Source organism: Carassius gibelio, chromosome B7, assembly GCF_023724105.1.
Source record: "Carassius gibelio isolate Cgi1373 ecotype wild population from Czech Republic chromosome B7, carGib1.2-hapl.c, whole genome shotgun sequence".
Taxonomy (NCBI): Eukaryota; Metazoa; Chordata; class Actinopteri; order Cypriniformes; family Cyprinidae; genus Carassius; species Carassius gibelio.
Genome location: NC_068402.1, coordinates 1,654,995 through 1,668,586, shown reverse-complemented (window position 1 = coordinate 1,668,586; position 13,592 = coordinate 1,654,995). Strand labels below are relative to the sequence as shown.

The following is a 13,592-nucleotide window of genomic DNA, read 5'->3' as shown; positions in this document are numbered from 1 at the left end:
GTCTGAAGAGTCACTGACCGCTCTAGAACCACTGACCACAGGATCCCCACCACACACACACACACACACACACAGTCTGAAGAGTCACTGACCGCTCTAGAACCACTGACCACAGGATCCCCATCACACACACACACACACACACACACACACCTGTCATCAGAGTTTACTGCTTCAGCTCTGTGACTTCTGCAGTGCAGATAATGTGCATGAAATACTGCGCATGGTATAAACAACTCAGAATCATTTAAAATTATTCATTCAAAAACATGGTTGTGCAGTTTTTTTTAAAGAATACCACCCAATCAATAAAACAAAAATATAAGTTATATAAATACATTTTTATATTACTTATGTTATATAATGTTTTATTTATTTTAAGGGCAACATTTTGTGCACATGAATTATAATTTTATGATCGATGATTAATAAAATTGTTATAAATTAATTTGATTACCACCATTTTTTTTTTAATTGAAAACAAATGAATGAATATGCTACATTTTAATTTTAAAAACACTGAATCTATAAAAAATGTAAACGCAATTAACAAATAAACAGACAGGGTTTGGGGTAATTATGAGCTGAACTGGAGCGTAATAAATGATTGAAACTGAATGAGTCTGTCTGATTGAAATCAAGCTGCAGATTCAGCAGGTCGTGTGTGTGTGTGTGTGTGTGTGTGAACACTGCCTCCAGAGCAGCACACATACGAATCCTCACGGACTTCACAGAGACGGACTCATCTGATATATGAGAGATGTTAGGACCTGCGTCTGTCAAACAGCACACTCCTATACACACATCTGTAAGCAAACGCAGTGCAGACTCCAGTGTCTGTTCTGATGCGTCTAATGGAGTCGGTGAGGCTGTGAGAGACTCAATCTGTCTGCAGTGGATCCTGATGTGTGTCAGTCTGTGTGTTTCTAACAGATGCTCACCCGAGATCAGAGACTGACACCATGATGTTTCTCAGGGGTTCCCATGATTACTGGGCTATACACACACAAACATGATATTTCACCATCACTACAGTGTATAAAGTATCACTTTTTGTCTTTTATCACTACATCACAAACATGTCAGCAAATACAACTAATTCTGCCACTCAAAATGATAATAGGGTCATTCCATGTCAAATCAACCCCAGGCGGTCAATATTATTCAGAACCAAGTTACAGGGGGTAGAAATGACTTCACAAAGATAACAGCATCATAAGGTTACTTTTACACAGATTTTCACTTTTCAAGTTTTTTTTGTCCCTTCCAAAGGTGTGCATGCCTTTAACTCAAGAAGCATTTAAGATATCTTAAAGCACTTTTAGATACTGGGTCTTAACAAGGTTTCCTTTTGACGTCTTCAACAGACTCCAGTCCAGACACACGGGCATCTCAGGCAGCTCCAGATGGATGAACATGACCTACTCTCAGTGCTGAAAACCATTATTGCTCACTCTGTATACAGCTGATACTATTATAATCGTTATTATTAATAATATTATAATGACATGGAATGACCCAACATACACAGCAATAATAATAATTCTCAGTAATGATTTGAGTTTCCTAATGAAGTGTGTTTAATTACAAAGTGGAAACACCGAACAAGAGCAGCCAAAGAAGAGGAGAACTGCATTCAGCTTAACTGCCTCCTATTAAACACAGTTTCTTTTTCTGTTTTGTTTGTAAAGAGGAACTGTAGTCTGAAGTGAATCACACGTGTATTTCATCACAATAACACAGAAACACTGCAGGCAACACATTTACCTCCAATACTCTGGTAAACATGCATTAGTGTGAGCGCATCATTAACACGCGTCCTCCCACACACACACACACACACACACTCCCGAGCTGGGGATCCTTCTCTCCTGTATCTGACCAGCCTCTGCAGGGTCATTAAGAGAGTTAAACTCTGAATGAGATGAAGAAAACTAGCTGTTATCAAGAGCTCATGACCTCTGGGGCGTCAACCAGACAATTAACACCGCTCGTTCACGGCCGCCGGAGCTAATTACTGCTTTAATATCTGAACGGCTGAAGGCAAACGAGAGCTTAGCACCAGATCTTCAGGTCTCCGAGCAGATTAAGACTGGATTCAGCGGCGTCCATGAGCCCAGACCAGATGGAAACAGACCTCGGATCAATGTGAGGATGACAGCTACGGATCGATCCCAGCAGCCGGATGCTGTTACAGTGCTGAGTGTGTGTGTGTGTGTGAGGATCAATAGTGTGCACCCCTCCACAGTCACAGATGCATTTGGGAGATTCACATCGATCCCTGCTCTGCTCCAGCTTCCTGTCAGCGGCTCTCGAGAGGAAACTCTTGACCCTTAATGGAGCGCCAGGACAGAAGATCCAGAGAGAGTCAAGCCTCGATTCAAACACGTGTTTCTAAAGCTCGGAGATGCTTTAATTAAGAGCTGCGGTGGGCAGATTGTTCACGAAACTGAGGGAATGTGGGTACAGCAGAAGATCTCAGGTGATTCAAAGTAATGAGAGAAGGACAAACACACAAACACACTGCTGGATCACACTCTCCTCCAGCGCGTCTAGATCAGTCACGATCAATGTCCAACTGATGCTTCCATCCAAGGAGACTTACACTGCATTAAAGATATACATTTAGGTTTGATCAGCTCTCACTTTCTCTGGGAATCAAAGCCATGATGTCATGATCTACTGCTTGAGCTACAGGAAAGCAACGGATGACACAATTCAGTTCAAGATTGTGGTCAAGATGGTTTTATGTGCAGAAGAACACATGGGTTTTTCATTATGATTCTTGTGAGAGCACAAGGAAATTTGGATTGGTGCTCACATTAATCAATCTACACGCACACACACACACACACACACACACACACTAGTATTGCACTTTATTTTTTAACCAAAATAATCAATAAACTGTTCTTGTAATGAGTATTCCACTGACGGCTAGCTTAGATGAACCCAGGTGCAGTTTATTTAAAGGTGTAATCCAAAAAGCAAACAACCAAAGACTTGACTAGACTAGACCAGACCAGACCAGACCAGACCAGACCAGACCAGACTCACCAGCAGCAGGTGCATATGTTAATACACCACACGAGACAACGACAAAGATGTGGCTACTTATACAGACAATGAGGGTCACATGACAAGAACAAACCAATGAGAAACAAGACACATGACTAAAGCAACCAATGAGCAAACAGAACTGATAATCACATGACAAGACAATAACCAATGAGAAGATGACCCATACACAAGGCAGAGATACATGAGGGAAAGGGAAGCAGGACACAAACAGCATAAACAAACTACAAAATAAAAGACATGAAAACCATGAACAAGAAACAAAACCCAAAACAGACCTCACAGTGATACGATTATATTTTCAAATTAAAATTAAAATACAATTATTTTATAGTACACAAAAAATACAATGCAAATGTCTTATTAATATGATCTTATTAAATACATAACTTTTATTTTCCTTCCTTTCTTTTTCTGTTTTAACATGAATTTTCAGCATGTTTAATCCTAAAATCAGCAAGTTTGTGCTGCCGAGCGAAGCGCATCAGTGAATGTCATTTAAATGCCAATTAATCAACCATCTTGACCAGCTAATGACTATAACGGATTAATGTCTTATATATTCACTTTAATGCATTTGGAAGATGCTTTTATCCAAAGGAACTTGCACTGCACTCACACATTTAATCAATCGACACATTCCCTGTGAATCTAACCCTTGACCTCAGATGCTTTTTTTTTTCCAAAGCAAGTTGCAGTCTACTTATCTATTGTGTTATTCAAACCTGGGACCAGTGTCACACTCAACTCTAGAGCAGTGTTATCCTGCTGGAAACAGCAGTTAGCGTCAGGAGCTTTCATTACAGGAGTGAATGAGAAGGACAGATCTGCCCTCACGGTTTCATCAAGTAATTACACATGGGAAAACCCTTCCTCAGAACCATGGATATCCCACAATCCCCCTCACGAACAGAAGAGGGAACATTCTGTCAGATCAATTATCATCCTCTGATTTGAGTCCAACCACAAGACCAGAGTCAGGAGCGAACTGCTGTTTGTGGTTCGGGTTTGATGAGGACTGAGATCTTACCCCAAAGCCCATATGTGTTCTGATCATTATATTACTTGATCACCTGAAGGTTTGCTGATTCTTACGCTTCCCTCACATCAGAATGACCAGAACTGATTTAAATGAACAGCTCATCAAAAAATGAACATTTGCTGAAGATGTGTTCACCTTCAGATCTACGCCTCATGAATTCAACCCTTCATCAGGACACGCACTCCTCATCCTCATCCCACATTCAGAGCATGAGCGCTCCATGATCATTATTAATGAGAAGTCAAAAGCTTTCAAGAACAGAAGAAAAACTCTAGAAAGAGCAGCGTTTACTGCTGTGATGAGGAGCTTCTTGACGCTCTACTGTCAAGAACATATTCCTTCTTCCTCAGTCTTTTCATGAGGATCCTATCAGGTCCCAGTTATTGAATACAATTAACTACAAGATTAAACACATATTTATGCAGACAGTTAGGACTGGAGATTATTAAGACTTGTTTTCAGAGAATAGGTGTTGAAATGAGTTTTTTCCAAACCCTATAATTTGCCAAATCTTGTTTTAAGATTTTAAACTTTTTGAAACAAGACAGAAACTTTAAATAGGAAAGAATATTTGTGTAAATTATTTTTGAAGTAACTATGGTTATTATAGTATAATCCAAAACTAAAGTCATTATTTGGAGTAAAATAAACTTAAATGAAACATAATTAAACAAACAAAACTTATTTCATCTCAGTGAGCTGGGATTTCTCATTTCTCAACATTTGTCATTTTCAATTACTAAAACTGAAATAAAAGTAATAAACTATTTATGCATTAAAAAAATAAAGATGACAAAACAAAATTACTAAAATGTAAATAAAATAAAAGTAATCAAAACCTTAATAAAAACTATAATAGTAGTAAAACAACACTGGCTGTGATCAGGTCACTGAATCCGCACCAGATCAAGAATCTGTGATAACAGAACTGACTGACAGCTGTTCATCTAGAACACTGTGTGTTTCCACATTAATGTGCTGATACTGGACGTCTTGAGGTGTTTCTGTTAAACAGCAGACCTCAGTAATGATTCATTAGTAGTGATGAGTCGGACACAGTCCAGCTCGGAGAATAAGAATTTAGCTGCGTTCAAGGACGAGTGTGACGTGAATCAAGCGCACAAACACTATTGTGAACACCCCCCCCACACACACACACACGCACACACACCTCAGGTTCACAGTGTGTTTAAGAGTGGAGCTCAAACTGATAATGATTCACACCAATCAGCATCTATTTACTGAGACCATAACTGAACATGATCTCTCTGTCATCAACAGCAGCTAATGAGGACTGAACCCCTCAGACAAATATCATCAGATATGGATCAAATATTAACCATCAAGACGTAATGGGTCGTTCAACATCAAATCAAACTAATTTCAGAAACTTCTCCGGCTAAAAATCGAAAGATATCAAACATGATTAGTGAAGAAAGCTAAGATATTAAAGGCCATAGATGAATATTTCCTGAGTAATCCACTATGTTGTGACCCTTTTCAGCTGGATTTGAAGGAAAATGATTTAGGAAGAAAGCAGCATCCTGAAAAACATGTGAAAAGCTCTGAGATCAAAAACAGCTCAAGTCAACAGATTTTAATAGAGCCACCAATCTCTGAGAGGAAATAAAATATGAATGCTGCCACGTTTCTGAAGTCATTTTCTCCTCCTGTAATCTCAGGAGAAAACTCCTCTACGAGAGAGTGGATTAATCCGTAAATATACATCTGTGACATTTCATATAACTACAAAGTGCTTTACACAATATAAAAACACAATCATAAAATATACATTTATGAAGAGCAATACACAATATGATGAAGCAGAAAAGATCAAACCCAAAAATATACAAAAGAATAAAATAAATCACACAATTTTAAAAGCACATCTATACAGTTTTCAATCCACATTTGGAAACAGACACACGTTCAGATGATCTCTTTTTGTTTTATATCTCGCTCTGGAACTGCCAGCGATTCATTAAAAGTAGATCTAACACATCTGACCGTTTCGTACCGTCTCAGAAGCTCAGCTAAATACATAGGTAACAATCCGTTTAAAGCTTTATATGACAATAAAAAAACATCATGTTTAATATTTCCTGTATAATTAAGTATAAAGAACTATGTTGACTCAGTTATCTGTATAGGCAGATGCCATAAAATAAAGAAAACAGTTAAGTCAAAATGATTATTAATAATTGATCATATGTATTTTATCTGCTCCGTAAATGATTCTAGATAACTTATCCAAATTGTTTAAATGTGTAGAATCCACATAAGCTTGTTTTTCTTCAAGCTTCATGTGAATGTGAGTGTCTGTAGATCCACTCTCTGACAGCAGGTGGCGCTGATGGAGCAGCAGAATTACAGCTGTTTCCTGTAACCTCTGTAGACACAGCAGCATTACGATTAAGAACACTGATTTATTAGCTATTACATGGAGCGAAGATGAAAACACAATGCAGTCAAATCTCTTCTGAAGAGGTACATTTATATAATCAATTAATCGGTTCCAAACCTACGACAGACTTTGCTTTGTCAGAATGGCCAAAACAACACTTGACATGCTGTGGAACGAGATCAGTCACATGACGTCACCGCCGCCAATCAGAACACAGAAATCACTGAATGGCACTCTCATTCCTATCAGATGCTCTGTAAAGCAGGGGCGGGACTTATCGAGGGGCGGAGTTTATTCAGGGGCGTGGCTTGTCTAACTGTACTGTTAGTGTCTTTGTTTCAGTTGATAGCAGCACTCATGATGATGATGATCAGTCTTGACATTAATTGCTCTTTTACATGTGCTGTTGTTAAAAAGCCGTCAGTGCGCTGCTCTCCACAGGTCAGCGGACTCAACCTGACCTTCTGTGTGATGATGGACAGGAAGTGACATCAGCTGATCTGAGCGTGTCAGGACTCATCTGATCAGACTGACAGCACTATTAAGCAGTACGTAACATTATATAATGAAAACACACAATAACTGCGACCAGAACCAAAACAAACACAGAACAATCCAGCGCACTGTTGTTTGAACGCTTATCACTGCATACTGATTCACATAAACAGAACACACTATTTAATAGATGCCTCTGGGATGACCTCATTTCCATGTAAATCAGTGTGTGTGTGTGTGTGTGTGTGTGTGTGTTGCAGCTGCAGATGAAAACACACAAATCTTTCAGCTCTGAATTATGTATTCACAGCCAGATTGACCTGTTAGAAAGAAGCCCCTGTGTGTGCGCATGTGTGTGTGTGTGTGTGTTTGTGTGTCTGTGCTGGTGCGTGTGTGTGTGTCAAGTCAAGTCATATTTATTTCTACTGCACTTAGAGAACAGACTGTGCTAAAGCAGCTTCACGGTAATAAACAAGAAATGAGTGATTTAATGATGCAAGAATTCAGTAAAACAGCATTTCTAAAATACATCAGTAAACACTGTGTGTGTGTGTGTGTGTTTGTTTGAGAGAGAGAGAGTTTGTGTTTGTGTGTGTGTGAGTGAGAGAGAGAGAGAGAGAGAGTTTGTGTATGTGTGTTTGTGAGTGAGTGTGTGTGTGTGTTTATTTCTATTGCTCTTAGAATACAGATTGTGTCAAATCAGGTCATCAAGAAACAAACGCTGAAGGCTGTTTGAATGAGTGAAACGCTCACAGCAGAGAACCCACCGAAAGAGCAAAGAGTGAAAGGAGTGTGAGCGGTTTTTCTTTGAAGTTGAGATGACATGAAAACAACTTTATCAGCAGTCACACACACAGATGCAGAAGCGTGCAAGATACAGCAGACAGAATCACACACACCAGACACCCAGAGACCTGCTCATTAACTCACGCATCAGAGACACTTTTTAGATTTTTTTTAAACAATTAAAAAGTTAAAAAAAATATATATATATATATATAAAATGATAACAATAAAAAGTATTATAGTTATAATTTTATACAAAATTAAAACATACATATATTTTTATTCTATGCATAAATGTGCATGTACTGATTAAAAATAAAAGGAAAAAAGCAACTGAATGGGTTGAAGTTGTTTTCGTTTGTTTTTAAAATACAGGTGTGGATTCTGTCTGGTTCACCTTAATCATTTTATTTCACAAGCGTCTAGTATCCAGCTTATGTTTAAACCCTTCTTAACTTACTTAAACATAAAAACAAATCTACCTGCAGTTAATCTGTTTCAGCAGGTTAGTTTAGCTAGCAGTGCTCCATCGACACTAAACACAGCTTCAGGTCTGAGCCAGTCTAGTAATACCAGAAAGATGCTCAGTACACTGCAGATCTACAGGAAACAGGAAGTACTCAGATTCGTAAGCTAACGCTCCAGTGTGTCTTGTGTCTTTCACTTATCAAACAATTAATCCAACTAAACCAACAGGGAGACCTCGAAAAACCAATTATTAACCACAATAAATCAGCCAATTAAGAGATGAGATGAAATTAACATCAAATTACACGCAGGAACAGATAATGAAGATGGCGTGTACTCAGCACACACACACACACACACACACACACACACACACACAGCAGTGAAACCATTGGTTCAGTTGTAGAGCAGCGCAGAGGAGATCAGAGTCACAGATGCTGTGTGATTTACATCTGTAACACCTCTACATGTTCATCACAGGGGAACAGTGGACCCGTCACACATTTCTGTGAATGACAGCAGGATAAAAAAAAAAAAAACAACCTTGACAGCATTTCCACTTCAACTTTACAAAAGAGGAAACAATATAGGTCGTCAGATGTATATATTCTATTTACACTCACTTACAGTGATATATAGCTCACTATACAGCAACTGCTTGTATTGTTATGACTGTTTATATCATAACACTATGTATCTATATTATCATCCAGATGTTCCTCTTTAGGAACTTGAGCTGCGTAGAGCACTTTGGGAACACCCTGGCAAGACCACATTCTGAAGCATGTGTGAAATCAAAAACTGAATTGAGATGTCACGAGCAGGGTGACGTGAGCAACCAAGAAGCATAAAGGTACATCTGGCAAACGCACATGTTAGTTTCATGCTCTTCAGTGAGCGCATCTGCCAAAGTGCCAAAGTGTAAATCAAAATGTAATGTGGCGAGCAGACAGCATTTCAAGTCATGTGTTCTTCCCTGCCCACGCTATCTCTCACGATTTGTGCGCTGTCCGTTTGGGAGTGGAGCATGGTTGGGCAGCTCTCGAGGGGGGGCTGTCTGCATGACTGTGAGCTTCTCCCACTCCGTGTGCTCTGCTCCCACCTGGCCATCTTCGATGAAAGCAGCCAGGTTCGAGATCCAGCTGGGTCTTGCCCACTGTTGCTGAGGCACAGCTGCAGCTGTTATTGTGGGGATCACAAGTGGATATAGTGGAGGGCTTCAAGACATGCTTGTCCTTATCTCGGTCCTCAACCGCTAGATCCATGGTTCCCTCTCAGGGATCGGATGCTGCCTTTGTGGTTTCTTCCCTGTGGAGAGAGAGCCAGGGAATTCATCTATATTTCTCAGAGGAGGTTGATGTGATGAGTGTAGACACAGAGGAGACTGGAGATTTGCCATTGCACTCTCATGCATATAAGGAGCTAGTTGAGATGTTGTGACTCGCACTGTAGCTGAGCTCAACAATCAATTGGCCAGCAGAGAAAGAGAGCAAAAGCAAGTTGGATGAGCATTTCCTAAGAATCAAATCACAACCTTCATGACGGGGCCTTCTGTTTCCCCCCGATCTCCTTGCCAAGGTGTCGAGACCATGGGAGCAATCATACTCAGCCTGACTTTTCAGTCCAACAATCACCAACTACTTGAACATCATGGGGCTGAATGAGAAGGGTTATGGGTCGATGCCTGCAGTGGAGCAGGCGCTTGCAAGCTATCTCTCCCCATCCTCATCATCATCCCTGAAGGTCTGGAACATTCTCAACCAGGCTGGATGTCATTTTTAATGGCCTGGTGGGAATATGCTCATGTTAGAGCAGTCAGTTCAGTCGTTCCCGGCAGGCTATCCACTTCAGGCCAATGAAGTGGCTCCTCTAGTAATGCCAGAGACTGTTTCCCTTAGTAGACTTTCTGACAGCATGGAAAATTCTGCAAATGTCTCACGATGGGTCCTGCACACTGTAGAGATCAGAATCAGTTTGGTTCTCGTCCACCTCGCTTCAACAGGGTTATTCCTATATTAGCGGATCCTGCGCAGGCTCTGGTATTGGAACAAGACGTAGAAACTCTCTTGAAAAAGTAAGCCACAGAACGTGTTCCTTCCTCGAGAGAGAGAATCAGCGTTCTGACAAAGCATGGGGGATTGTGTCCACTCATAGATCTGCATCTACTGAATCACGTGTTCAAATTAATTCAGTTCAAGATGCTAACTATCAGACTATTAGATTGTGTCTCAAATCAGGTCTGAGGACTGGTTTGTCATGATAGATCTCAAGGGGGCATACTTCCATGTATCCATGCTTCCTCAACACAGGAAGTTCCCAAGGTTTGCTTTCGAGGGTGAAACATACCAGTATCGGGTTCTTCCGTTCAACCTGTCACTCTCACCCCACATTTTCACAAACTGTGTGGACGCTGCCTTGGCTCCGTTGCAACTCCAGGGCATCCACATACTGAATTACAATTGGTTGATTTTAGCTCAGTCAGAGCAGATGGCGGCACGGCATCGAGACGTCATCCTCACCCATATGAAAGAGATGGGGTTACGGCTGAATACCAAGAAAAGTGTGCTTTCTCCACTACAGAGTCATCCTTCACCCCCACCCGGAGTTATGAAAGTTGTGGGCGTGGCCTCTGAGCGGGCACACCTGACATCATCCGGTCTCTCAACTGAGGTTGTTGAAACCATATTCCAGTCCAGACTTCCTGCCAAAAGGAGACTGTATGCCTTGGAATAGAAACTGTTCACTTCTTGGTGCGGACAGCAACTGTAAGACCCAGTCAACTGCCCAGTTGGATCAGTTTTGGAGATTCCGAAGGAGTGATTCTCTGCAGAGTTTCTCACTCCTCTCTGAAGGTTTACATGGCTTAACTGCTTTACAAGCCCTTCAGGGTAGTCAGTTAGTGGAAAGACATTCATTAGTTACACATTTCCTCCATGGCATCCAGAGGCTGAGGCCCTTATGGGACCTGGCAGTTCCTCACACTTAAGATGATCTGCTCACTATATCCTCACTGAAGAGGATTGAGGACCCACAGGCACTTGCTTTATCATGCCTGGAGTTTGCCCCGGGCACGGCTAGGACATTCCTCTACCCGAGACCTGGGTATGTCCCTAAAGTGTCCCCCTCGTTGCCTGGTCCCATTGTGCTGCAAGCCTTTTGTTCTCCTCCATTCCAGGAAGCAGGCCAGGAAAGACTCAATCTGCTTTGTCCAGTGTGAGCACTAGATGCTTACGTTCACAGAGCTGCCCAGTGGCATAAGGCAGATCAGTTGTTCATTCAGTCTGATGGCTGAAGGTCTAGAATCCACGGAGGCTTTCATTAGCCAAGGCCGCCCATGAGGCCGTTTGACCGACACGTCAAACAACCAAATCACAGCTCATTTAATTCATTATCACATTTCGGGGTGTGGAAATGTTGCCACAATAACAGACCAGTGTATAAAACTTTCGGCCTTTTTTTAAGGAAGTCTAGGCTGCAAACTTTTTACATATTTTTGTAAATCCAGCATTTAGTTGATCCTGATAAGTGCTAGTCATCACAGTTGTAAACACAATGGCTTTCTTCTTTCATGATGGGGTTTGGTGTGAAGGCATCTTTATTTCCAGGTGGAACGCTAAAGAACGCAACACACATGTCTCCCGAAAATCCTGTATAATTCTGCCAATCCGATGACAACTTTGAAACTTCTAAAGTGTTTCAATTTTGTGTGCCTTATGAATCAGACGTTTAGCCAATGGTTTGTGGGCGTGTCTGAGGCTGAGACAAGTTGTTCATTTGCTTTGGTCCACCTAAGAAAGAGGTTCCTGCGACCTTGAAAACCCGAGTTGGTGGTTTGTTGAGACTAGCACACTGGCCTATATGTCCTCTGGCCTCCAGTCACCTATAGGGGTCAGAGCGCACTTGACCAGGGGTATGACGACCTCCAAGCCTTTATCAGTGGGCCTGGCCCTTCAAGATGTCTGTGCTGATGCAAGCTGGTCCTCTTCATACACATTCATGCAGTTCTACAGTCTCGATCTGACATCTACCTCAGGGTCCCAAGTTCAAGTTCCTGAAGGGGAACGTCTTGATGTTATGTATGTAACCATGGTTCCCTGAAGGGAAAGAGACGCTGCATCTCTTTGCCATATTCCCTGCATCCCTGTAGGTGCTTGCTTCAGCAGAGGCTAACATGTGTGCTTGCCGGATGCGCCTTTATGCTTCTTGGTTGTTCAAATCACCCCCTTCATGACTTCTCACTTCATTATTGGACTGATTTCACACATGCTTCAGAACATGGTCTTGCCAGGGTGTTACCAAAGCGCTCAACACAGCATCTCGTTCCCGTCGGGTAACCATGGTTACATACGCAACCTCGAGACTTCTTTTGTGTCTCGCTTTGGGCAACAGAATATTGAATGCATGAATGTAAATAAATGTGTAAATATTGGAATTTGAAATGTGTGGTAAATAATCATTTAAAAAAGGCAAATTATATATAAGTTGTATAATAATTATATTTCGATATTCTTTATATAAATATGAAATATAAAATAATAATAGTAATAATAATAAATATTATATTTTTTGTGACATTATTATGGACATGTATTTATTTTATTTATAGTTATTTACATAAACAATTATGCAACCGTATATATACCAATAGCAATAATAATAATACAAAAAAATAGTATAATAATAGTAATACCAATATATATTTTATGTATATGATGTGATGTTATTTTGGAAATGTATGGCGTAATTTATTTATATATTACTTATTTAAAAAGTATATACATTATATACAATAATAATAATAATAATAATAATAATAATAATAATAATGTTGATTAATGTGGAAATGCGTCATCACAGTCTGTGAAAAGGGTCCATAAATCACACAGGACTCAAAGCAGCTACAGAAGCTGGTTTAGAGCTGGAATAAAAAGTACTTCTGTGAACACTACAGTGTGATCTGTGGCCAGGATCGCTGCAGAAGACGGCGATGGTGTGTGTACTCACGATCGCTGCAGTACGAGCCCCCATAGGACGTCATGGTGCAGTCACACGAGAAGCCCTCCCACTGCTGCAGACACACCCCCTGATGATGACACGAGTCCTCCGTACAGGTGGTGCTGGGTCCTGCACACACACAAACAAACACAAACACAGCGGGTCAGTTGTCTGCTGGAGTGAGGAGATATCCAGGGCTTAGCAAAAAGGCATTCATGAATACACAAAAAATATATATAAATACTAGTGCTGTCAAATGATTAATTGCAATTAATTGCATCCAAAATAAACATTTTTGTTTACATATGTGTGTGTTTGTGTGTG

General features: G+C 40.6%; 1 protein-coding gene across 7 annotated transcripts in view; it reads right to left on the bottom strand.

Moving 5' to 3' along the window:
• The window catches only part of LOC127962221 (neurexin-2-like), a 408,062-nt gene that overhangs the window by 88,338 nt on the left and 306,132 nt on the right, over window positions 1–13,592 (bottom strand). For all 7 annotated transcript variants that reach the window (XM_052561735.1, XM_052561731.1, XM_052561733.1 and 4 more), the window contains one exon: window positions 13,278–13,397. In XM_052561735.1, the coding sequence (XP_052417695.1) occupies window positions 13,278–13,397 (120 nt within the window). The remainder of the gene's footprint in view (window positions 1–13,277; window positions 13,398–13,592) is intronic.